Genomic DNA, 27,173 nt, shown 5'->3' on the forward strand with positions numbered 1-27,173 from the left:
TGATTTAGCTACAGTTGGTTTGTTAGGGAGGCTGAGGGAGGCCCAGATTGAAACTTCAGATGGTCCACTTGTAACTCTGCTGCTAACGGCGTTCCCATTTCAGAATCACACTGCGTGAACAGCGTTTTAACAGCTCACTGGTTTTTTCCCTCACTCAGCTCTCTTTCTTTATTCTTTTCTTCAGTTATGAAACTCACTGTATTTTCACCTCTTTTCCAGTCCACAGCATCTTCAGGAGAGGAAGAGAAAGACACCTGCCAAATGAGAGCACAGAGTCAAGGGGAGGTGGAGGGGGTTGAGGTTGATGGACAAATGTCAGGGTCCAAAGCTCCGCCCCTGCCCACTCCAGAAGAGAAGATGAGGCAGCAGGCTCAGGCCGTTCTCACAGATATTGTCCCCATCAATGTCACAGGTAAGAAATATATCCCATCAGCGGTCAGTCAAAGCAGCCAGCACTGCAGAAACATTAAAAATGTCACTTCCATGTTGTGTCTCTGAAGAGTCCTTGTGTTTGTCAGTCTAGAATTCATATAGTTGGTCTGTTACACTCAAAATTTGTTACATGTGGATCTCTAACCAAAATCTTTGGTTGGAATTTGTTACTGGATTTTATTTGTAATTCCTAATAACTTATTGTCTGTACCTAACATTTGAGCACTGCATGCATTAACACTACTTGCTGCCTGTTCTGGATACATAACCATTTCGATAGATTGAACATGAATGTGTATGAGTGCATTAACAATTCTCATATTAACAGTTCTGTCATTTCCTCTATCTCTTTTGACCTTTGAAAGTTATCTGTTTGAGCATTAAGTCTCACAAATTCATTGCTGTGAAGTACACACACACACACACACACACCTTATCCAAAAGAACACAGTCTCACCTACTACATAGTCTCTTCCTCAGACAGAATAAGCTCTGTATTTCCAATCCCTTCAAAAAAAAAATCTGAACTTCACTATGACTCAGGAAGAAGCTGCATTAGACTTTAAAGCACACACACACATACACACCCCCACACTAATTCAGTCTGTCAGCTCCGTGACTTAGTCAGACATCCCAGCGCGCTGAAGCTTAGTCAACAGTGCCCAGTCTCTGGAGTTCCCTCGCTTTTGCAGCGCTACAGCACATCTTACAGCACAAAAGTGCTTTTATAGTTAAAATACAGTTTCTAATATTATATTTCAAACAAGGGCTGCCTCTTCATATAGAATCTGAAGTGTGAATTTGAATCTAGATTTCCCCCTAGTATACAACAGATCAGAGCATGCAGTTTGCATGCGTATACTGTCCACCCAATCTTAAACATAGATGCATTTTTGACACATACACACTTGAACATAATTGAGTATAGATATGTGTGCAGTTTTGTCTTTGTCTTTGGTTTTCACATCATTTGCTTATGCAGAATGTGAGTGGCTCTGCATGAAAGTTGTACTGGAACTGTATGTGTGTGTGCGCTGCATGTGTGATGCATGTATGTTACTAACTGGCCCTTTTGCCTGTCTGCCCTTGTCAACTGGTCTCCAGGGGAGACGTTTGACAGGCAGGCCAGCATCCGCCGCTCCCTAATAAACACTGACACTCTGGTCCGCCGGCCCAAGAAGGTTAAGCGGAGAAAGACTATTTCAGGGGTGCCTGACAGCGTCCAACAGGAACTAGGTATGGTATGGCTTTGCCAGCTCTCTCTGCTGCTGCTCCTGCCTCACCTGTTTCCATTTACTTTAGTTTCATGTAGTACTGTAGCTGTCATGACCATCTAATGTAGTTTGACATGACCGTGCCTCATTCCTATCTCAGTGCATTTTCTTTGCATTGATTTTAGAATCTTAGAATTATCCTAATCTGAGCCCTTTCTCTATCCAAAATAAATGTATTCCTATTTACAATATCTGTCAAGTAAGTCTACTCTCAAATCATGTATTGATTTGCTAATTTAGTGCCCTGAATGGGGATTTTGTTTTACTTCTCTTTTCATTATGAGTCTTTGCATGCATACTCTTGACGCTCTCCGTTACATAATCTCAGCATCCAACAGCTGCATCCAGCGGCATTCCATTTCCCACCACTCCCCTGGGTCACAGTCCCTGATTCTGTTTAGTTTGCCTCCTGTTAGTGTATGTGAGAGCTGATTTTGGAGCCATTGTTGGAGGAGGCATGCTACATTTTGCTTTGCAGCCAACTGAAGCCACTGCATAATCCTCTATTCAGATTCTTCTGGCAAAACACTTCATATTTTATCAGAGAAGTAATAGAGGGGAGGGGAGAGGTAAAACGACACAGAAGAAAGAAAATTGCAGATAGTCATGATAGTTGGGTGTGTATTATGAGCAAATTTCATGCATATCCATATTCAATAACACTAGCATACTGTTAAAATGCCATTTCTGTTTGCGCACATGCAAGATTATGGGGATTGTGGAAAGGGCATTCTGCATCACTATTTGTATTTTCTATTTGTAGATAAGCTTTTAATCAACCTTCTTTATCAGAACAGATGGGTGTGGGGGAGAAATAGAGTGTCAAGCTCTTTAAAGATTTTTTTTTTTTTTTCTGATAGCGATGCACAATAAATCTCCATTAAGTTCCATTCTGTTGTTTATATATGCAGAGGTAAGGACTATCTTCATGCATCGGTGTCATATCCCTGGTTTAAAACTAAAGTTGATCTGATAGAAATGCTTTTAAGACAAGTCTCTGTCTAATGGTTTAGAATATCATGATTATGTTTGTTTGGTAATTTATTCGCTAACAGTGAGCGTGACGTTAAGGAGGTACAAGGTTGCACTCTGCGGTGTGCGTATGGTAACAGGAGGCATAATGCATTAACCGCCTGTGGTTTTCAACTAAACTCTAAAATTGTGTCTGCATGCATATATGAATAAGCCCATAAATATGTGTGGTTTGTGTGGAAGCGTGCTGTACTGCCTGTCCCCCTTAGATCCTTGATTTAGTGTACACAGTACTCTCATTGACACTCACGAATGGACAACATATTTGGCACCAGCCATTAAGATATCAGTCTTAATCAAAGTTTCCAGAAGTCATCAACATGCCACATGTGGCTGCAGCTAATCAAATTAATTAGCTCTCAATTGAGAGGGTTAATCTGATTGGCAGCTGATGTCACAAAGAGATGGAGGGGAGAGAGACAGAGAAACAAGCCGCTGTAGTATTTGTCATAATTGTCTCTTTTCTGTTTTTCTCTGCAGCGGCTAAAGGGCGTGGAGGAGAGCTTCGGCCACAGTCCATGTTTATCCCTGGACAGTATTCAACACTTGGGCGAGTCATAAATGGGAATTCAACTCTCCGTCGATCTATAACAAAAGATTCTGGCTGCCAGACTGAGAATGTGAAAATTGTCCCACCCTCTGTGAGGAGAATACGGGCTCAGAAGGGCCAAGGAATTGCTGCTCAGATGGCCGGCATCTCCACCTCTGCCACGAACATCTCTTCAGTTTCCGATGGGAGCTCCCCTGGAAATTCAGTTGTTGTAAGGGCACCACAGTTTGGCAATGATATCCAACGTTTTCACAGCTTGCCACGAGGTGCACGGGTCTCTCTTAACGCAGAGCCCCTTTACAGTAGCACCCCTTTCAGGCAAGAAGACTCCACTGCAAAGTCAACTCAGCAGATTGGAAAATTACAAGTAGATGATACTGTGGTGCACATGAGGAATGCCCCCAGGGTATGCACCCAAGCACGGCCAAAATCTCAGGAGGTTAGAGGTACATGGGAATCTGTCCCGGGTGCAGTCTGTGTAGTTTCTCCACATGCTGCCTACTCAACCTCCCTTATACCTAATGCTACTCTATCATGTTCTGCTGAGGTTATCGCACTCCACACCACGTCAAGCCCTGGCCAGAGCTCAGTTGCTGGCTTACCGTACACTAAAGCTAGACCTCTTAGCATGGTCTCAGCTGTCAACAGTGAGAGCACCAGTAGTGTGGGCACAGGATCACACACACCAGACGCAGGTATGAAGGATACCTGCAGTGAGACTGGCCAGTCCGATAGCAGTTTGCACAGCCACAGCACCCTTGCCGCAGGAACACTGTCTTCAGATGAGCAATGGATTTATGACACTCCTGAGAATGTCTTGCCCAGAAGGACACTATCTTCCAGCTGCTCAACACCCATAAATCATCTCTATAGTAGCCTTGAACGCTCCTCAAAAGGTACAGACTCTAGTTCGCTCTACTCTATGGACAATGATGGCTACTACACTTCCATGCATCTCGATTCAGGCCTTAGGTCAAGGAGCCAGGGTAGTGGCCATGGTCATGGCATAGGAGGAAGAGCGGCAAGACACAGTATGTACGAGTGCCTGGGTCAGCAAGAAGACCAAAACAGCTTGTACAGTGACCGGTCGCTGTCACGATCCATTTCTCTACGCAAGCCTAAGAAACCACCTCTTCCACCAGCACGCACAGACTCTCTACGACGAAAGCCTAAGAAAGCCAGCTCTCCCACTGCTAGTATTGGACAGTCAGATATTAACAATGGTTCGGTTCTCAATGAGTCATTGATTGCCACGCTCCAACAGTCACTTCAGAATGGGCTGAAAGCCAAAGGGTCCTCCACCTCACCGTCTCATAGTCCTTGTAGTGACTATGAGGACCCCTGGATGCTTCGTTCCAGGAGCCAGAGCAGCATCAGTGGAGGCAGCAGTGGTGTGTCAGCTACAGGGATGGCTCATGTGTACTCCATTTGTCACGTCACACCTTCTCATAGTGACACTAGTAGCCTCCGTTCTGATTATGCAGACTCCTGGGGCTACTACATGGAGTACCCTCGTCCATCTGGGGATCAGACACGGTCACCTTGCACCAGTTCACTTTCTGCTGGACAAGTGGTTGAGATGGCAAATGGGAAAAGCCTACAGAATTGTAACCAGTCTAATCTTCCACATGCCCAGGAAGGCAGTGATACGTCTGTGAAGCCTAAAACAGGCACCTCATCACCGGATAGGGTACATCGGTTGACTTCACCATCAAGTGGATACTCGAGTCAATCCAACACTCCAACAGCTGGCACTCCTGTTCCCTCCTTCATGAGATGCATGTCCCCATCCGGCAAGCCCAAACCCAGAGTACCTGAAAGAAAATCATCCCTGCTTTCATCTGTATCCATATCGTCGTCTTCCACTTCTCTTTCCTCCAACACCTCTGATTCCAACAGGAACAATATTCCTCCTCCACCTCCTCTACCAGCTGGTCCTGTTGCTATTGTACCTTATCATCCATCCTCTCCTTCTCCCGTTCTGTCCTCCGGGCCTGTGAGCACCATGGACCAGAAATTTCCCCCTCCGCCACCTCCTTTACCCACAACCCACCATCAACAAGCATCCATGAGCCATCCTTACATCAATTCCTCCCCTGAATTTCCCCCACCTCCACCTCCGGAAGTGTTGACTGACCCTGTCTTGTCAAGCTTCAATAGTTCTTTTAGCCCTCCACTACCTCCTCCACCATTGCCTGCTTATTCTCCACCCATAAATCAACATCAACCCAGCTTGACACCGCCTACACCTTCCTCTGCTTGCTTAAAGGAAATTAAAGGTGCCCTAAAACCAGTGAACCTAGAAAGAAAACTAGTGTCACCTCACTCAGAGGAGCTTAGTAAGATTGGCATGCCTCTCATTACCCCTTTGGCCCTGCAGAGTGTACAGCTTCGGCCAGCAAAACGGCCAGAAAACAATGGAGTTAGCCAGTTAGCCAGACCCCAATCACCAGAGAAGCCTCAAAAACCAGGGGATCCCACAGTTCCTCAGGGCATCCCTTGCATACCTCCAAATTTAAGGCCATCATCTCCAGAGAAAAAACTCTCCATCCAGGATAGCCATGTTGAAGCAAAACCTGACTGTGTAATATCACATTCTGAGGAGACATCCTGCTTTACAAAAGGTTCTGTAGATCTTGGTGAGGTTAAGGCCACAGCTGAAGTAGATGGTCTTGAGACTGTCCTTTCATCACCTGCGGAAATGCCACAGAACTCTACACCCAAGAAGAAGCCTCCGCTGATTTCCAAAAAGCCCAAGTTTTCTCTGACCTTTTCCTCAGTGGATTATGTCAGTGATTTCCTGAGTGCTCAGAATGATGATAAAATCTCTATGACTACAGCTGAAGATCTGGACCCCACACCTGTTCCAGAACAGGAAGAAAAGGCAACTGAGAAAGATGGCATTGACATTTCTGCACCTCCTGATGAGATAAGAGACATTTCTCCCACAAATGGTGAAGCTCAGGAGTTCTCCCAGACTCCTGCTACCATTACTCTAGATGCAGACAAGGACACCTCTGAAGCAGAGGATGAAGAAAGAGATGATGAAGATGTAACCAGCAGCACAGGATCTTTTGGCTCTAAAGATGATGAAAGTGGTGAGTTAGATTTTCCTAATTTTACTCTGTGGGGCTGGACATCATTTATAAAACTGGATGTCACAAAATCATACAATTTTAAATACTCTGGCCTTTTTAAAGAGTCAGAGACACTATTGGGTGACATTGTGATCTCAAGCTCTAAATTACATAAAGAGAGATGATGGAAACAAGGAGATACACATTAGCACATTAGCAGCTTGTATTAAAACACCATTGTAAAGAAAAAAAGAACTTGTGTATGAGTGCATTTGTACACCTCAACCCTTAAGTGAATCAGGGCTTAGAATGGGACATCACTGCAGCAGCCCTTCAGATTCAGTACTTTTACTTCTCTCTCTGTCTTTTCCCAAATCTATATTCATTCAGCCACCCCTCCTCTCTCACCACCATCTGTCCCTTTGACTTTTGATTCCTCTGTTCCTCTATATCCTTCTATTGTTCATTCTCTCACTAGATGTTTTGCATGCATGTTACATGACATGACAAATGTAAATGAATAATAATATTAATAAATTATTCAATATTTAATTTATATTAAGAGTAGCTACACACAGACATCTCTTAAATTTACTTTTTTAGTTTAATGAAAGTGTGCAGCTTACATATCAGTACTATTCTAGGTATTTACCGCTAAAGAGAATATGTGCGTCTCTTTCAACATCATCATTGTCACAGTGACCACACTCACAATTCTAGCCACAGTCAGGATAGAATGGGACAGCATTCCCTGGGGAAAGCTTTTAAATGGGATGGGGCGGGGGGTGGAGCTGACAGTGGGAATAGGAGGAGAAAAGGGAGGGAGATCTAGGGAAGAGAGCGCGTAATGTGAGATCACCCTCAGCAGCTCAGGCAAGTGCAGATGTGAGATGAGAAGAGAGCAGAGCAACTGAACTCTGGAAAGGTGGATACGACCATAACAATGTAAGAGAATTTTAAACATACAGCTTTTTACAGTCCTTCATACATGTTATAATTGAACAGTGTGATGCGTATGTGCATGTCCTTTGAATAGTGACGGCTGTGTGATGTGTCTTGGTACTTTCATGACATGCAGGCTTTTGATTGACTGTTTTTCTTATATTTTGCATAATCTATGTTCAAGCTCTCTAGAGTTTTACATCTGCCTACATTTTCCTCTCCATTCTTTGAATGTTTTAGTTAGACAAGTTTGTCCAAACATGCCTATGCATTTTGACATAACAGTATCAAGTTCTAGAATGCAAGGCATGTATTTATGAGCAAGACTGTATCGGTTTGACAGCTGAGTTCGTTATTATCAGAGCACATTTACATTACATTTATGTATTTGGTAGAAGCTTTTTTAAATATTAAACGCTTTTGACCTTGCTGTTGGAAGCGCAATACTTTACGATAAAATAACTGTAATTACAACAACTTTCTCTCTCTGTCTCTCTCTCATTGTATCTACATTTATATGTATGTATTTAAAAAAATATTATTATTATTATTATTATTATTATTATTATGAGTTTAATATATGAATGTTCTACCAGGTGAGGTGTTTGAGTCCAGCACGTTGGACGTCACTCAGTCTCCCAGCATCAGCAGCGACAGCTGTGGGGACATGGTGACCCCCACACGGCCCCGCACCACAGAGGACCTCTTTGCTGCCATTCACAGGTAAATTCCCAGAATACTTTACTGTGATCCCTTTTCCAGGCTGGTCTACTTCCTTTCCACTCCATCCCTCCCTTCTCCCATAAACCGCATTCATAATTTTAAAGCGGGCTGTCCTCTCCAATCTCAGATACATTCATCAAAGATGGAGCGTGGAAGGAAAGCAGCCTGTATAGAGTATGGCTTCTGTGGTCTCTGTCTGTCAGATTAAAAAATGCCCGAGGCTGAAGTATTACCCCACTGGATGCTTATATATAGTTTGGCTGTATTGGAGAAACATGCACTCTCTTCTAATTCCATCATAAAACACTCATAGCCTTACTGCAGTCCTTCACATGAAAACACAGCTCTGATGCATACCGAATGGTGCATTATTTAAAATTCATTATGTTGTTGTGTTTCAGTTCACACAGCCGTATTACGTATGCAGGCTTGCCATAGTCACGTGTAATGGGCAGGTTTTTGAAGTTCTTCAGCACGTCACACAATTTCATTCGAGAGGATTTGGTTTCCTCTGCTACAGTGTGTGTGTGTGTGTGTGTGTGTGTGTGTGTGTGTGTGTGTGTGTGTGTGTGTGTGTGCGGCTTTGCTCTTCCTTATGATCTGGAGCGCTGCAATCTCACACAGGTATTAGAGCAAAAGATATCCTTGAAATGGAAGACCAGTTTAGATGTAGTGTGACAGAGCACCAGATGCTAAGTGCTCCGTAAATCCTGCGGTTTGCCCACTGCCACTCTCAAAGCACTGAGCTTTAGATGAATCAAATAATAAAGCTGGAGCAAGAGATAGATTACAACCACAGTGTTTAGCATTTATCACAAGATTTGACCTACTGTGTTTTACAAACAAAAAAACTGGTATTCATTCAGCATTTCAAAATATATAAACAAGCTTAAAACAAGATAAGCATAAATTTTGGTTAAAAAAATTAATCCTATTACAGCTGTAATCTTAAAATGAAAATTGAATTTTTTTTTATATATCAGGGTGTTTTAAGATAACACATGAATAATCTCTGCACTTTATGCAATTTGGCTTCGCAAGTAAATTTATTTATTTAAGGAGATATTCATGCATATATGCATTTTTTATATTTATCTTGTTTAAAGGATTTGTTTGAGCAGGATTTTGGATTTTTAGGTATTGTCTTTAGATATTGTATATCTGACACTTTCAACTCTTACTTCCACATCCCTTGTGATTTTACCACTATCTGTCATATCTGTTGTTCTCTTCATCCTTGGTCTTCCCTGATCTCTTCCATCCTCCTTTTCCTTCTCTTTTGTTCAGCCTGGACCAGTTGAACATGAACACCCCCCAACATATGAGGTGCGGTCTGGCAAGTAATTAGCCGATGGCTGTTCGTCTCGTGATGATGCTAGGGTGGGATTAGCTCTATAATCTCCCAGCGCATCTCAGATTTGGGATGAATTTCTGCTCCATCCCGCAGATAATCCCACGCTCTCTAATCTGCAGCAGTTATGCCATGCTAATGAATTTGATTTGATCCTGGGAACACATGCTAGTGTTCATTGACCCAAGGTCCCCCTACTGGTTGGGTGAATGAACAGCCTTCCAGGTTAAAATGATGCTGGGCATTTTGCCCAGTTTGCTTTGTTGATTAAGCTTCCATTATGTCTGCACTTCCATAAAGTTGCAACGCTTGCAGTATTCCTCTTTGGTTTGGCTTTTAAAGCACTGAATTTGTATTAAACACACACACACACACTCCTGCTATTTATATTCTACATTAAGTTATTCCAGCTTTTCCAAGTGAAGTGAAGTTTTGGTTTACTGGGGGCTAGCTGGGTTTAATGAGAAAGTGGAACAGAAATCAATGAAGGGGATAGGCTCATCAAGACTGAAAAAATTAATCACAAAAATTGACTCATCTTATTCAAGTCATTCAGCTTCAGGAGTAGTTAGATTAGTTGTTAACTGAAGTGAAGCATTTTCATTAAGTGGCAGCTCTGTCAATAGATTTGTCTTTAAATAATAGTTTCAAACCAACAACTTTTTTGTTTGTACTAAATGAACTGATGTTCTACTGCCTACTGCTGACTAATATAAGCTCTAGCTATTTTTTTTTACTTTTGGTTTAGGGATGCACAATTTAAAAATAATTTAAAAAGAGATTATATTAAAATTGTACACTATAAAAAAAACAGTTGTTTAAATTGCTGAAGTGAATTTAGGTATCACAGCATTAAAATGTACAGTATTGCTACAGATTTGCTAAAAATTACATTTAACAGTGTTACTAAATTATATATTTAAAGATGAACTAAGTGTTGCATTCTGTTGACAGATATTGAGATATTGTGCATCCCTTCTTTGGCTTTCATTGCTTTATGTCTTGGTTTCACCTTATTTTGAGGTGTCCTTGTTACAGTGTAATAGGGCTGTCAAAATGGCTGAAAAACTAAATTTGAATTTTGTACTTAAATATTCTCAAAATTCGAATTATATTAGAATTTAAAATGCATCATTTCAGTTAGGGCTGTGCAAAAAATCGAATGTGATTTTTGGATCAGGGTTGCCAGGTTTTCACAACAAATCCTGCCCAGTTGCTTCTCAAACCTAGTCCAAAACTCTCCCAATCACGTTTCCAGGAGGTTCCCCGATAAAAATTGCATCCTGGGGTTAAAATATACATTTTTTGGCAGGGTTGCCTTGGTAAAATTTGCATTTTAGGGGCTAAATATCACGTTATTGGTATTGGGGTCGCTTCAACCCGCGGGTTTGGTTTAGGGTTACTTACATGTAATTATGCATAATTGTTATTATAATAGTAAGTACATGTAACGTGTAACAAGGACACCTTAAAATAAAGTGTTACCTATTTCTCTTGGCAAAACAACTTACCTGACGTTACTTCATCTTTGTCTCCAGGTCGAAGCGGAAGGTCCTTGGCCGCAAGGAATCCGAAGAGGACCGTTCACGAGGTCCTTTATCCCCACCGGCCACCCCTACAGGAATGGTCCCCGGCTTGACTTCCTCTCTGCCACGGCAAACAAGCTCCATCCAGCGCAGCCTGCGCAAATCCGCAACAAGCAGTGACACCTTCAAGGCCCTCCTGTTGAAAAAAGGCAGTCGCTCCGAGACCAGCTTCCGCATGTCTGCTGCAGAGATGCTGCGCAGCACCGACCCACGCTTTCAGAGAACTCGCTCTCTCGACTCCTCATTCGATCCAGCATCTCCAACAGGCGAGAGCCCCTGCTCTTCACCAAGCCGGAACAAGAGGACGCCCGAGGACTGGGCACGCAACGAGGGAATGTTTTCAACGTCCCCATCATTAATCGGTCCGAAGTACGGCCGATCTCGCACACCGCCCTCCGCTGCCAGCAGCAAGTATAACGCCCGCAGCCGGATCCTCAGCAGCCCCATGACTGTTATTTGCGAGAGGGATGGGGAACTCACTGACTGTGAAGACCCATGCCCTGTTCCTCCATCAAACACGCCCCTTCCCATCTCTCAGGACTCCAACAGTACTTTATGTGAGCAGAACAGCAGTTAGGATACCAAACGGCTCCTTGGCAAAGGCAGAACGTCTTCTCGGCACCTGAGCTTGGCTGAGGGCAGAAGACCAGGAGAGACTGAACTCTAAAAGGTCTTGCCGCCCGCTAATCCAGGCAGCACTGTCTGATGTTGTAGTGCGGGCTAAGATCAAGCAGTCAGCTCAAGCAGTAGACAAGATACTGCTGTATCTGTAGCTCTTCAGAAAAAAAAGTAACCAATCCAACCCAATCTGACCTTCTTTTCAGAGAGAACTCTGCTTTCAGTGGCAATACTAGACTTATATTTCCAAAGCTTAGCAATTACTTCTCTTATGTTGTTCAGCTTTTTATTTCCATTTTTAAGCAGTATCAATCAGATTTGTGTGGGGTTTTTTTGTTGTTTTTTTGGTGAAGCAGTTAACGAAAGTTGTAATGAAGGAATTACTATGTGACTACTTGTTTTGGCTGTAGTAGTTCAAGTTGATGGATATTTTGTGGTGCGTCACATCTCAAACTTCAGCGAGGCAGCTCTGTCAGCGCCTTACCGCTTGAGTACGCCGGTCTTCAAAGACCAAGATAAATAGCACACCGACCGATTCCTACAAGTGGGTATGTTTCCATACGGTTTGTACCAACGGAAGCGTCTGGAATGAAAAAGGAATTGGGATTAGAGTGACGAAGGCTTGTTTGTGGAAGCAGTTATGTTTGGTTTTTGATGTGTAGGTTTGCACTGTTCATCGTCTTTTATTTGTCATTTAAAAAGCATTGTGTCTGTGTTGGTTATTTTAAAAAAATAATTCTATCTTACTTGAAACAAATGACCGGTTTACTTTAAAGAACCGAATGCGACACTCTTAACTTGCTGAAATGTGAGGGTATTTTTCAGTCTGAGTTCTGTTCTGTCAACATCTAGCGAAAGTAATCGCTTAATCACTAATCCTCCTGTTTACCTGTCAAGCGTTTTCTTTTCTTGTGCAGTTTTAAAAAAAATGTATGTATATACCTACAGAAATGTTAAGTAACACCTGATCTTATTTTTGAAGAATTTGTACATTTTTAGAAACCTTTGCTAGGAATGGCTTCCTTTTGTAGAGTATTTATTTTAGAATAGCCAGAATGTGGTTGGATACTGTATCTGGGGGTGTGCTTTTTAAGAGGGAGGTGAATGAGGTGTGATCAGATGGGACCTCATACACATTTGTGGTCTTTAAATTCAGATTCACCGGTCATAGAACTTCTGTTCCTTAACCCATTCTACTGATGGAAACACAGATCAGAAAAAGAACGATGGAAAAGAGGAAGCAAGCTGCTAACCCTCTAGAGTATGTCTCTGTAATAAAACATGGTGATATTTAAAAATTGCCCATCTGTCTTGTCTCTGTCTTTGATTCACTGCCACCTGTCAGCCGCCAGCCCAAACCACAATCTCATTAGCACCCACAGCCGTACATCAACTCCAGAGGCTTTGCAGGGTCATCAACCCCACTTTCTGTCCTACTGACCATCATTTAAAGCTCGATACAGTGACCTGGACCAATCTGATCTTTAGAGGTTCTATCACGACAGAGGGCATTTTCAAATTTATCCACTCTGGGACCCGGTTCAAAAAAATATCGGTTTCACTCTCCCAAAACGCCTGATCCGTGTGGACGAAATGCCTATACAATACAAAATGTATGCGTATACAGCTAAACATGTCTCCGTGTGGATGGGGCTTTGATTTACTACTAATGTGTAAAATAAAAAATTGCACAAATGCATCTCTAACTGTTTGTCTGTGTAGCCTATAAGAATAGTCCTATGTCGTGCAATAATGTTTTTGTAATATATTCAAATTATATTAATAAAGGGTTAGTTCACCAAAAAATGAAAATTAGCCCGTGTTTTACTCACCCTCAAAGCACCTTAGGTGTATGTGACTTTCTTCTTTCAGATGAATCCAGTCGGAGGTATATTTAAAAATATCCTGGCCCCTCCATGCCTTTCACAATGGGGCTAAGCGGGCATTGGTTGTCAACAGTTTAAAGTTGAAATAAAGTGTGCACATTGTAATAAAACATGCCTCACACGCCTCCAGGGGGTGAATAATGTAAATCATGCATTTTTGTAAGATAAATATCCATATTTCAAATGTAATAAACACTTTTTTTCTCACTTCTGCTAACTGTGCGGAAGACATGCAGGCTAATGAGTAGGGCGTCGTGCGCGCGCCTCTGAGATATGAAGGAGCAAAGGAAACAATGTTTCCTTACTTTAGTAAAGGAAAACCAGTCTCCTCTTGGCTTAGGCGTATATCGAAATGCTCCTACATTTTTCTTTACAAATGCTCGTTTTGTGCTTCTAATTTGTGACTGGCGTTTTGTTTTGTTTAGTCTCCATCACTAATCACACATGCCAGCGTATTACATCATCCGCCGGAAAGCCTTCCGTATTACATATGGCAGAAGTGATAGAAGATTATTACGTTTGAAATATGATGGCAGAAGTTATAGAAAAGTTTACGTTTGAAATATGGATATTATCTTACAAAAATGCATGGATTCGCTACAGGAGGCCACCAGGCCTTTATTCACCCCCTGGAGCCGCGATGGACGTTTTATTATGGATGCACACTTTATTTCACGTCTTCTGAACTGTTGACAACCATCACCCGCTTAGCCCCACTAAAAGCTTTGGAGGAGCCAGGACAATTTAAAATGTAACTCCGATTGGATTCGCATGAAAGAAGAACGTCACATACACCTAGGATGCTTTGAGGGTGAGTAAAGCACAGGCTAATTTTCATTTTTGGGTGAACTCGGTAAAGTTTTTTTTCTTTTTTCTTTGTGCTCGTCATTCTCACGCATAGAGAATGCGTTTACAAGGCGGAGATCTGACACCAGTCAGCTGCGCACAATTTCAAGATCATTTGCGATTTATACATGTCACATCTGGAAGAGAGACGTGCACACACTGGTTTTCTCTGAATCGCACTTTTGAGGAAATGATCTTATAACAAATTTAGGACGGTTTATTTATACGCAACATTTTATAAATGAGGCCCCTGAGTCTGGAGGAAGACTGGAGACGCACAGAATCCAAGTCAGTGATGATTTGGTGTGCATTGACGTCTGCTGGTGTTGGTCCACTGTGTTTTATCAAGTCCAAAGTCAATGCAGCTGTCTACAATGAGCACTTTATACTTCCATCTGCTGACAAGCTTTATGGAGATGCTGATTTCCTTTTCCAGCAGGACTTAGCACTTGCCCACAGTGCCAAAACCACTTCCAAGTGGTTTTTACCATGATATTACTGTGCTTGACTGGCCAGCCAACGTGCCTGACCTGAACCCCATATGTAATCTATGGGATGTTTTCAAGAGAAAGATGAGAAACGGTCGATCCAACAATACAGACGAGCTGTAGGATCAACAGTGCCTCAGTGATCGCTTCCATGCCACACCTCACTGATGCTGGAGTTTGTGCTGAAGGAGCCCAACCAAGTATTGAGTGCATAAATGAACATACTATAAAGAACTTGAACTTTTCTGTTTTGCAATTTTATTATTATTATTGATCTTAGGAAATATTCTAATATTTTGAGATACTGGATTTTTGACTTTCATGAGATGTAAGTTCTAATCATCAAAATTAAAAAAAATAAATATTTTAAAATGTTTTAATTTACATGTTATGAATCTAGAATATATGAAAGTTTCACTTATTGAAATGTTAAAAAAAAAAGAGAGATGCACCTGTATATGTATGTATGTGCGTATAGGCTATAAATATATATATATATATATATATATATATATATATATATATATATATATATATATATATATATATATATATATATATAAAGAGAGTGGAAAAAAACATCCAAACCATGTTTTTACTTTCCCTGATACATGTAAAAATACATAAACAATAATGGTTTATAATATTTCAGAACTTTCGGGATGGGTTTTGTAGGAACTTGCTTATATCATTCGCCTGTGTGAGTCAAGTCACGTACACGGAGAAACGTAGCATGGACCTAAAAAGCTTGTTATGATCACTAATGAGAAAATATAGACCATGGAGCTTTTAAAGAGGCAAACTTTTGGAAAATCACCAGTTGTTACACCAGAAACGCCTATTCTGCTGAGATACAGATCACTGCGGTAGTATAATCCAGTTTCAGGACTTCACTTCTAGGACCCCAGTTTTTGTGACAGCCAATTCTACGCCATCAGCGGAGACCTGGTCTCATTTATAAAATGTTGTTACTAAGATCATTTCTTAAATGTGCGTAAAGTATTCCTTAGAACTGATGATACAAATACAGAATTGAATAGTATATAAAGCTATAAATGTACATTAAGAAAAAAAAACTCCTAGGTCCTAGGAGGACTGTGGTCCTGAAACGGCAGTCTCACGTGTGGCAGCATAATACTATTCATTCATGCCAGCAGAGCCAAACAACCTCAGTTTTATTTATTTTTTAACCACTAGATGGCCGTGTTTAAAAATGTGTACCAAAATGACAAAATACAAGTTAATACAATATTATTTTACCCTTTAAATGATTCGATTCAAGATTCAGTGCAATATAAACTGCTCAAATTGTAAATACAGATGGCATTATACACATTTCACAACATTTTAAATTCAGTTTAGTTAAATTCAGTCAAGTCATGCAGTACTTGATCGTAAGTGCTTTGAGACATTATTAGTGACATTGCAAACAGTGAGATTTAGGCAATGTGTCAGTCTGACAGCTTCTTAGAACTTATTTCAACATTCTTTTTGTATAATTTCACAGTTAACTGTCAGTACCTAAAACTGTTGCTGTAAAATATTGGTCAGGTATACAATTGGTAGTGTTAAATTCTCGTATAAAAACATTCAGGCACATGCAGTACATAGTAAACAAAGCATCTGCACAATAACTATTGTTAAATTCAAACAAATAAATTGCTCTCTTCCTTCATTCACATCATAATGCATGACCATTTAATCCTTGGAACTTTTATTCCTCATCTTTGATCAGCCACACTTCATTCCTGCGGTTGGTCAGTTTGAAGGGGCTGTCATATCCTGCTCTGTAGAACGGAGCCTCCTTGAATTTCATCCCATCCCTCTTGAGGCTCTCTATCAGTTTCAGAAGCTCAGCACGGCTGCTCTCACTGTTAGCAAAGCCTCCATAGGTCCTGCAAAAAAACCAGGCCAAGCTAACATGAAGCTATGACAACAGTATTATTTTAAACTAGAGAATATAGTAATGTAGTTTTTCCAAGATACTCAGTTTGACCTGAAAAATAAATTGCCATTCAAAAGTTTAGAGTAATAAGTTTTAATGTTTTAAAATAATTCTCTTATGCTTAGTAAGACTGCATTTATTTGATCAAATAAATACAGTAAAAACAGTAATATTGTAAAATATTAACATTTTAAATACATATATTACATATAAAATATATATTTTTTCCTGTGATGGTGAAGCTGAATTTTCAGCAGTCATCCCTTCAGTCTTTAGTGTCACGTGATGCTTCAGAAATCATTGTAGTGTGCTGATTTTGTGGCAATATTTTTTTTTTTTTATTATCAATGTTGAAAAGTTGTGCTGCTTAATATTTTTAGGGAAACTGCATTGTTTAATAAAAAATTAAGCACCATTTACTTAAAATAGATGTTTGTTTGTTTTTTTCAAAATTCTAAATGTTCTTATTGTCATTTAATGCAATTTGAAAGCCCTCATTATAAACATACCTCACAAAAACCGTGACCTCTTTTCTGTTGTCGATGAAAACATCTGAATCAGTGGGTTTGGGTGGGTCAGCCTGATGTTCCTCAGGGATGTAGAAGGATACAGTGAAGGTGCTTTCACAAGCGGGTCCAGCACCAGGCTCAATCAGACAGCTCACTGGTGCCGTCATCTCCACCTTACACTCTGATACATGACGTACAGGAAGAGCACTCAAATAAAGCCTATATCAAAGGTGGTTCACTAATTAAAAGGTGCGGAAACATGCATTGTTCTAAGTGTCTGAAATATTTGCAGAAAAATATCTGATATTTTGCAGGTAGATTGTCATCTGGTGAATCATTAACAGTTTACTTTGTGGGAACACGACCTGTCACATGCTTTTTATTATTATAAAAGCATATCCATAAGTGATTCACTGCAGTCAATGTAGCTCACAGAAAACCTTAATTTACACATAACATGAGATTTCTCACCCATATGCATATGCTATTTTCCATTGTATATGTGTTATGTAATGAAAATGTCATAAAGGCCCAAAATATGGCAATAATGGCTGAAAGTACTAATCTTGAATGTCTAGTACAGAAAAACTGTCTTTCTAGTCCTCTGCAGGAACATGACCACTTACTCTTCTCATTATTCCCCTGAATGTATTTGAAGAGTCTTCTGAAGCCTGTGCTAAAGGCCGGGTCCTGCTCCATGCCAGTCACAGCTGTGCTGACCCAGTTTGTTGTGTGGTAAGTGCGGACCTCATAGTCTTCACCCTGAAAAGCATTTATTCATCAAATATGACTGGAAACATTTGAGCCATTAAACAACATCCAACCACAAAAAAACAAGGGCTGCTTTAAACTAGACATGAGCAGACCACATACAAAATAAAAAAAAAAACTTAAGCATTAGTTCTGCTAATAAGCAATAAGTAAATATTAACAAATCCAAAGTCTGCAGTAAAGTCTGGAAGGTTTCTGGCAAAATCACATGTACACACTAACCTTACTCTGTTGAGCAGTGAATTTTGGGTGCTGGAGTCCAGAAGAAAAAAAAGTTTGACCAATGGCTTTAAGCATCTTTACTGTAATGCTGTTCAAAATTAAAAATATAATAACAGAGTTGCAATCAATTTAGACAAAATACAATTTAGAAATGGCACTACATCAGAATGAAGCTCCACACCCGACAGTCACCAGATGAATCTTTGTAATGACTTCATATTTTAACCTAACATATCTTTATACATTTGTATAAAGGACGTGGGAAAATTGGGAGATATTTATTTTTCCATACAACATTGAGTGGGAACTTGTAGTCCAGTAAGTTTGGACGTAAAATGGATTTTATAGTAGCCTACTCTGCCCATATTAACATGATTATGACAAGGCTATCAATATGTATGAACTATTCTAAGTAATAATTAAATGTCAATACAACTTAAATCAGTTAGTATAAGTTTTAACATGCTGTAAGCAGTAAATACCTCGCCATACTGACGTAAAGTACACACTATTGCGATTGTTTTTGCCTCATTCACGACTTAATAAAAAGTGCACACTGATAAATATTGGCGACGTATTTCCAAATGTTGCCAAAAACTGTACACTAAATTTCTGAAATTGCAGTAGTAAATAAACTCACCTGTCCGCCGTGAATGAAGACCCAAAAACAAATATTTTATACACTAAACTATTTTATACACTAAATTTCTGAAATTGCAGTGGTAAATAAACTCACCTGTCCGCCGTGAATGAAGACCCAAAGCTCAGCGAAGCGCAGTAGCTTATATACTGTCACAGACAGGCGTGTTATAACTTCGAGATAAAGAAGATGCAGTTACGGACGCTATGTAACAAGTCTTAAGTAACCCTTACACTGACACTTCCGTGTTTTAATGTTACATCACGCATGAGAAGGCTCCGATTGGTTGTGACGAATATGTAAATAAAGAAGGGCACGACCCAGCAACTCTACACTACTCTGCGGAAGAAAAATTACATCAGTGCCCTTTGCAACAATGGGACAAAATATTTGAAAGAAAATAGCGGATGTACATGATTTACTGTAAGTTTTATTAAATCTAAAGCATTTTTGAACATTCATAAATAGGAAAATATTGGAAAGGTGTTAAGTTACTTTGCAGTAAATAAGGTCAACTAGAGTCAGGTTGCAAACAAATTTTATTTAAAAGTCATACATTTTTCATCATCACATCAATACTTTAGTACAAACTAATGGTTAATTGCAGACACACATAATCCGAAATATTCCACTCACACTAGACATAAAAACCTGTAAACATTTTGTCAGAGGAACATCTCCAGTGTGCAAGAGATTGTGTGTAACTTGTCCAAAAAAATACAATATTGAATCATTAATAAGCATTAACTATGATATCAACATACATTTAACTCTAAAGTGTTCTTACAAAGCACTGCGACTTTCAACATGACCTGAGCACCATAAACCTGTGACCAAAATTCATACAAATAAAAACACACAAGCTGCTATTAAATGGATCTCCCTGTTGGTTACTTCATCTTCAGAGCCGTGTTTTTCCTACGTGAGGGCTCTCTCTGAACCTGTCTGGCTCGGGCACCGAACCCCAGGGACTGAAGAGATTCGGCAAGGAAGCGTTGAGTGGGAGATACGCACAGCATTATCAGAAGCGTGGCATCCCCTCCTGTGGATAGGAAAAGACATAAGGATGGTCAGGTGAGGCTTCGGAGGAAAGAATGTAGGTAGGCCTCATCTATGACACTTTTAAAGTGACATGTTAGAACCTGACTGGTTGAACAGGTTTTAACTGTGGTTCAAATAAAAGCAAAGGAAACTCTCTGGCTTGTCTTTAACCATATTTTCTGGATGGACGGATGAAGACAGAATTTTTAAGACTTGGGAACAAGTGTTTCACAGTCATCATGTGTAAAATAGTGGTGTTTCACAGTAGATCTGCTCTCACCTATGGCGTTCTGTAGTAGATGTGTTAGTTTGCTGTTGCGGTAGGGTACGTGAGGTCGTCTTTCGACTAGAGCTCCCAGAACATCAGACAAAGCCGAGAGACTGCGGTTTATACAGGAGCTTTCCCACAGAGCGGCACCGGTCACACCTGACATCCCTAAACACATCCCAAAACATCAGCGCTGAAACACTATTCACATCTTCATTTGCACTTGCAGTGCTTGAATTAAATCTGACCTGAGATTTAACACTCCATAAACCTTATGACTGAATATGGTTATTGTGTTTTATTTGACTGTAAAATGGTTCTCATGATGTCTTTGACAGATGAAGCCCAACATTGCATCCTCTTACCAACACACTCGCTCCCAGCCAGGTCCACCAACTGCAGCTTGGTTTTGATGGGGGGCTGTGTGATGCCGGGACGGGGGGAGGGGCATGGTGAGTGGCAGGGGGAGTGGCACGGTGAGGAGGCGGGGCTAGACGTGCGTGAGGAAGCAGCCCTGCTGCAGCGTGGGCTCCACCACTCCTTCTGAGACACCCGCTGGAGGTCCTGTCTGGCATTCTGCAGACGACGAGCTGCAACGTGCATAAATTACACTTTTAAAAAAAAAAAAAGGTGATTAGCTCTTAACTTAAGGGACGGGACTACAGAGACCATATTGAGCATTATGATTTGTCCCATTCCATACATTTTATTAAATATTTATATGTCTTCTGCCCATATGTCTGTGATGTTACACACCTGAATCCAATCGCAACCTTTAAAAGGTCTTTCAGTGCTATATTGAGAAACCTCTAAAATGAGCATTGGTTGGGCTCTCTTTTTAAAGTAGCAAGAAAGTGTGTGTGTATGTGAAGATAACTTATCCAGTAGGTGTGTGAGAAAATGGAGCCGTTTGAATGACTGTTTGTGTGTGCGTCTTCAGATAATATGCTCTGTCTCACTTAACAGCCATAACCGTGTGTGCTGCAGATAGTGGCGTATGGCTTAAGGGAACATTACAGCTTCAAAACCTATGAGTTGGGGACTGGCACTCTTGAAGAAACACTGTATATCATACCTAGAGCCAGTGCATCTGGGCTTTTGGAGCTGACTGTGAGAGTAACGATGAAATGAGATCTGGAGGAGTCCATGTGCACCAGGGTGGGACTGTGAGATCTTAGTTTTAACACAGAATTGATCAGCTGCATTACCTCCGCAGAGCTCCGCACCAACCTGACACACACACACGCAAGTCAAGTCAAACACATGCAAACCCGTGACAGTCATGTGTGCATGAAGCAAAAGCTCAAACTTACAGTAAATGCAACCCACACATGCATTAATGCACCCAAAAATATCTAAACAGTAACAAAACTGTTAATATATCACATAAAAGGGAGTATTTATTAAAATTACCACAAACTGCATAGATCAATTAATAATGCAAATTTATTAACATGACATAAGCTGAATAGAAAAAATGCTTTGACATCAACAACAATATATACGGAAAGCATACTCTCTTCCCTTTTGAAAGTTGTTAATGTGGTAAATCTGTGTAAAAGTGGTTATTTTCTACATATACCTATACATTTACAGAATGTATAATTATTGTATTATGAACAAACATGAATTAACAATGAACAAGTGTTATTTTAGTATAATTGAGATTCTATAATAGTTTTTATTAATATTCAGAACTAGTTTTTTAGAATTTTGTTTTTATTTTAATTTCAGTTGAAGTTTTAGTAATTTTGCAATGTTTTAGTTTTCATTTTTTTATGTCTGTAGAGTTTTTATTAATTTTTATGCTTAATTTTTTTATACATTATCTTTCAGTTACTTAAGTACTTCATGTTAAACTAAATGAAAAAAAAAAGTTTTTAGTTTTAGTTGTATTTAACTATAATAACCCTGCAGTAAACAAGTATATATGTATACCTTAGATTAATAAAGGCTTTAAAAATAGTTGTTAGTTTATGATTCCTAATGCATTAACTAATGTTAACAAACTGAAACCTTGAAAATTGATCACTTATTTTGTTATCTTATACATAATTATATAGTTAGTGGCACTTTATTATTTGCACTGACCACTGCATTTTGTAAAACTGTTTAAATGTGGGATATGTTGTATCTTCATGCTGACTTCTGTGACTCACTCATATGTTAGGCAGGGCACCTCACTGGTGCCTGTGCAGGTGGTGATGACCTCTCTCTTTACCCCAACTGTTGCCCCATCTTCATCTCTGGCCAGCAGGTCCAGAACTTCATTATTATAGACCTCCACCACTGACATCTCCACTGTATGACTGTCCGCTGGCTTCTCAGAGATAAGCCTGGAACATTTATCAGTACAGACAGACTTGATGTTGTGATATTGTAGATAAGTGAAACGTGTAGTGATTTTAACTGTGCTCTGAGAGAAGTGAGCCGAGGCTTACTTGAATAGCTCATTGGCTGCTTTTGGAATGATGCCCTGTTGAGAGTCCTGCACTGCAGCTGTGGGATCCTCAGACCGGGAGCCAATCATTGTGTGTGTCTTTCCACTGCCTGTCTGGCCATATGCCATGATACATACATTATACCTGATATGAAGAAGAGATCTTTTTGTATATAAACATTATATACTTACTCATTTCATCACAGTATCTTCCCTAAAAGTAATAGGGAATATTTAAACTTGGTTGTATTAAATAGGACACTTACCCATCAAGTAGAGATGTTAAAAGGGGTTTCACCTCATCAAACACAGTCTCTTGGCTGTCTTCTGGACCATGTACTCTGCAAATCAAAAAGAAAAATCAAAGACACATGCTAAATTATCCACCACCAAAGCTCCCATCTTAAATGTTGACATTTTATCTCAAATAAACTCAAATATTTAGTTCATTACAGGACTTGAGGTTTTGGCGCCGTTCACAAAAACAGAGTCCTGCAAAACACGGGTTGTCAGAGAGTGTAGAGTGTAATACGTGGCCATTACAATTTTATAGATCCCATAAACACTACAAACAATCAATTCACTCACATCATTGATCGCCTGCACTACTGCTTCACATGATGAAGATCTTAAAAAGGAAAATGAGATTTAGTACACTTACAAGACATACAGCATTCCCAAAGCTAGTGGTTTCTGTATGAAATATTTTCATTTAAATTGAATCACAATTTATTATTAATTTACTAAATTAGAATGGATTTCAATTTTGTAAATTAAAAATTTGTATTAATTTAATATGCATTAATCTACCACTATTCATTCGATATTTATTTAGATTAAATTACCTGTTGGTTGTGGGTGATCCTTGGATGTGATCAAAGTGTAGAATTGGACGCACCCTGCAGTGAACTCTGATATTCCCCCTCAGCTCCTACAGAGAGAAATGAGTTTTATTTTTAGTTTAACTGAATCATCCTAAATACTTACAGAGTCGGGAAAAAAAATCTTCACAACTATCTATTTGTGTACATTAACATATGAATGCGCAAAGCAGTGCAGGATCAATTGAGTTAACATATAGAAACCACTAATCCATGGGACATTGCAGCCAGAAAGTTTAATGACTTGACTATACAACAAAAGTGAAGTGATTGAGCAATGCGATTATGTCTCCAATCGTCCACAAGTAGGCATAAAAAGGGACAAACTGGTGCAAACATACAGACTAATTACAAACTAAACAACGTCTACAAACTAAAACAAGTTTAGACGTCAAAATTTAGACACTTTTTGACATAAAATGAACACTAAATTATCTTCATGCAACTTAGTTCTAGTGACCGCTTAGAACAGACCGCTTAAATCGAAGGTTACCTACATCTCTGTGACCACTGGATGACTAATGGTCAGAAAAAAGTATATATATTTAATAACAGCCCAACATTTAATAGTAACAAACAAGATACTCAAAAGATGCTAGTTAATAAATCTTTGTTTGCACTTATTATTTTTTAATGTTAAAAATCACAAACTAAACTGTGACTGGTTTAATAAATTCTAGGTTTGTATACTTTTTTCATACAAATACAATGTTTGCAAATATTGTTGATAGTTAATAGTGCCAGGTGAAGTAAATGTGTGTCAAAATGTAAGTTAATATTAAATTAATTCCGCCAAACATCACTGGAAACAATAATGGTAGTGATCAGAAGAGAGCAGAAGATTAAATAGAAGGGGAGATGGAGGTTCAGAGTTGAGGTTCGTAATCCAGGCCATCGTGTGACATGCCGTTTGATTGAATATAAGTGTATGTGCACGTAATTAAAGAATGAGACTCATTAAGTGTATTTAGAGACACAAATATTCATAGACATTACGGATATACTGGTATTTGAGTTCACACTCACTCTGAAGGTCATCACTTTGGAAATCCTGAATAGCATTTCTGGCAGTGCCCACACATTCAAACAGCTGCTTGCTTTGTTCCTCCAGCTCTTTAGCAAACCCCACGTAGATGGCAAAAACATCCCTCAAGTCCTGTTTCAGCATCTGAGAGCAACACGGAGCACATGATGATGCTGGATTTGCAAAACATTGCATTTCAGAGCATTTGAAGTGTAGGACTTGTTTCGAAGCAGTGTTTTTGCCATCACCTGAACTTCAGACAGAAGTTTGGAGAGAGCTGCGTGTGTGGACTTCTGCACTTTCCTCTGCTGCTGATGTTTCTGTCTCTGGACATGGATTTCCTCCTCCCTCTCATGGCAGAGTTTACCCAGACACTTGAAAAGGTTAAGGAAAGATCAATGGGGAACAAATACAAATTGATCAGAGCATATACATTGTTTTTTCACCTTACAAAAAACATTGTGGAGATGGTAATTCTATGGTATTTTGATACACACTACCAATATAAAGTCTGGAGTCTAAGATTTGTTATTACTATTTTTAAAGGCTGTATTTATTTTATCAAAAATACTGTAAAAACAGTAATATTGTGAAACATTATTACGAATTAAAAGGACTTTTTCTCTATTTTAATATATATTTAAAAATCTATTTTATTCTTGTAATGGGAAAGCTGATTTTTGATTGATTTAATGCATCTAACTGAATAAAATTATCTTTTTATCATAATACAAAAGTATCATATTTATACACCATGGTATTTGGATTGCACTCAAATCTACTTCAAATCTAATATTTTTATACGTGGATCTGCAACCAAAGGTATATTTCTGGTCTGTACTTCATACATAGATATTAAGCACGTGCGTAAATTAGGTGAGACTGACGAGCACCTGTCGCCTGTCTGCAAGCCACTTATCTTGCAGTGAAACCATCTGGCAGGTCAAACTCTTAACTGCGACGGAGGGTCGAACCCCATTAGTGGAGTTTGATGCATTTCACATAGGATTTGCGTCATCCATACCTCAGCGAGTCTCAAATGAAGGAGAGTGTTCTCGGTTTCCAACTCCAAAATACGCTCCTCTTTACTCTGGAAGAAGAAAGAAAGAGAGGGCCTTATTTTTACATTTAAGTATGTAACTATACAGAATATATGTAATAGTACAAAGGTTTTTTAAATAAAATGATACAAAAATAAATTACAAAATTCAACTGATTATCAGTCAAACTCTAGCCGCTGGCGTACCTGACACACCTGTGGCTGTGTCTTAAAATCATAGTAAGTTGCCTACCTAGACAACACATCTGGGCATCATAAGTCGTTCAAATGAGCCTACAAAACATAAAAGGCTGTCTATCCTAGGTTAGCAGCTCTCTTTAGATTTTGAAACACAGCCATCCCTTAAGAAAATACAAACAATTATGGCGGATATACCATGGAACAATAATGGTATGAGATGATAATACTATAGTATTTTGATATAGGCCTATAGACCATGGTACTGAATAATTACCCTATTCATATACCAGGGTATTTACATAGTATTCAAATGCACGCCAAAGAATATCATATTACCAAAATACTCTACTGTATAATAACATTGCTTTTTGTGCGTGGCTTTAAACAAAAACAAAACGAATATGGAGGTCATAGGCCTAGAGGTCTAGTAACTTAGGTATTTCTAAAATTATTATCGGCTCAAACAAATAATATAGCAATAAATCATAACGACAGTAGACATATCTGTAAATCAAATGCAGGCGACACAAACAGATTAGGTTATTTACCAGCACACCTGTTCTTTGACATTCAGACAATATAAGAGGAAACTCACCCGTAGTTTATGCTCTAGAAGATGGACTTGATGTGCAAAAATCTGGTCTCGATTGATAAAGAGCGACATTGTGAATGAGAGTTAGAACAGGGCGTTAAATGAAGAATTTATTGTTCAGTAGAGACAGTACATGATGAGCTCGTGCGTGGTTTCTCAGAGGTGTAATCCGATTACCTGCCTGCGCACACTAGCCCATTTGGCGTCGTCCTGTTCGGTGCTTTCTGATCTATATTTAACATTTCATATATTGTTTCGTTGCTTTGAGCACAGCGTGATACTGTCTGTGCATTTATTAACAATGTGGGCGTCTTATGTGCCTTTTGACTGGGTTTAAACCCTTTAGACTTCATGACAACAAGCACATCTGTACAACACTCACTGATCTGAGACTCAACAACAGGCCGATGAAGAGATTGTCATCAGCTCCATTGAGATTTGGCGCCCTCTACTGGTTACTTTGTTAATTGTCTCTCACAGTAAGGTGACATGAGGTATGAGGCTAAGGTTGAGTGTTATATCACAGCCGTTTAAATTCAGTTTACAATTAATGTAAACTGGAAAGAAAAAAAAACAACTAATGTAAACTGGTTTAAACAGCTGCTAACGGCAACATTTTATGAGGTTAATATATATTTTACTGACCATCGAAAAAATATAGTATCATGAATGACAAAATGCTAAGATTTGCTAAATAACCATGTTATTTTATATTAGAAATACATGCAAAAAGCATGATAGTACAGATTTGGAAAATGTGCATTAGCGTTTTTAGGTAAAAAAAAGTGGCTCAAT

At 39.5% G+C, this 27,173-nt stretch overlaps 3 protein-coding genes and 1 long non-coding RNA gene across 17 annotated transcripts in view; 2 read left to right on the top strand and 2 right to left on the bottom strand.

The window, feature by feature from the left end:
* LOC109112652 (NHS-like protein 1) overlaps nucleotides 1–12,886 on the top strand; it is an 87,583-nt gene extending 74,697 nt beyond the window's left edge. For 8 of the 13 annotated variants that reach the window (XM_042746703.1, XM_042746710.1, XM_042746713.1 and 5 more), the window contains exons 4-9: nucleotides 220–412; nucleotides 1,537–1,668; nucleotides 3,219–6,386; nucleotides 7,904–8,030; nucleotides 9,318–9,356; nucleotides 10,920–12,886. In XM_042746703.1, the coding sequence (XP_042602637.1) occupies nucleotides 220–412; nucleotides 1,537–1,668; nucleotides 3,219–6,386; nucleotides 7,904–8,030; nucleotides 9,318–9,356; nucleotides 10,920–11,544 (4,284 nt within the window). In that variant the 3' untranslated portion in view covers nucleotides 11,545–12,886. The remainder of the gene's footprint in view (nucleotides 1–219; nucleotides 413–1,536; nucleotides 1,669–3,218; nucleotides 6,387–7,903; nucleotides 8,031–9,317; nucleotides 9,357–10,919) is intronic. The other 5 variants (XM_042746705.1, XM_042746704.1, XM_042746714.1 and 2 more) reach the window with 3 other exon arrangements.
* Nucleotides 12,887–16,139: 3,253 nt separating this feature from the next.
* On the bottom strand, nucleotides 16,140–19,133 carry LOC109112651 (heme-binding protein 2-like). 2 transcript variants are annotated; one of them, XM_042746566.1, is made up of 5 exons: nucleotides 18,989–19,133; nucleotides 18,253–18,340; nucleotides 17,886–18,021; nucleotides 17,260–17,440; nucleotides 16,140–16,700 (listed from the first exon to the last, which is right to left on the bottom strand). In XM_042746566.1, exons 2-5 carry the CDS (start codon nucleotides 18,325–18,327, stop codon nucleotides 16,520–16,522), a joined length of 573 nt encoding a protein of 190 aa, XP_042602500.1. In that variant the 5' UTR covers nucleotides 18,328–18,340; nucleotides 18,989–19,133; the 3' UTR covers nucleotides 16,140–16,519. The 2 variants fall into 2 exon arrangements, with proteins under 2 accessions (XP_042602500.1, XP_042602501.1); XM_042746567.1 differs by lacking the exon at nucleotides 18,989–19,133 and adding an exon at nucleotides 18,893–18,963.
* A 49-nt stretch (nucleotides 19,134–19,182) lies between these two features.
* Nucleotides 19,183–20,632, top strand: LOC122140995. The gene is made up of 3 exons (XR_006157466.1): nucleotides 19,183–19,315; nucleotides 19,798–19,966; nucleotides 20,540–20,632. It is a non-coding gene; the product is annotated as an uncharacterized LOC122140995 (long non-coding RNA).
* LOC109112933 (kinesin-like protein KIF25) lies at nucleotides 19,397–27,039 on the bottom strand. The gene is given in 14 exon segments (XM_042746568.1): nucleotides 19,397–19,934; nucleotides 20,214–20,369; nucleotides 20,567–20,791; nucleotides 21,277–21,431; nucleotides 22,361–22,537; nucleotides 22,643–22,786; nucleotides 22,908–22,986; nucleotides 23,070–23,133; nucleotides 23,230–23,269; nucleotides 23,487–23,606; nucleotides 24,500–24,690; nucleotides 24,795–24,920; nucleotides 25,571–25,636; nucleotides 26,382–27,039. Coding segments are annotated over 14 exon segments (1,764 nt in total). The 5' UTR covers nucleotides 26,451–27,039; the 3' UTR covers nucleotides 19,397–19,782.
* Between the last annotated feature and the right edge of the window lie 134 nt (nucleotides 27,040–27,173).

This window comes from Cyprinus carpio, chromosome B20 (assembly GCF_018340385.1).
Source record: "Cyprinus carpio isolate SPL01 chromosome B20, ASM1834038v1, whole genome shotgun sequence".
Taxonomy (NCBI): Eukaryota; Metazoa; Chordata; class Actinopteri; order Cypriniformes; family Cyprinidae; genus Cyprinus; species Cyprinus carpio.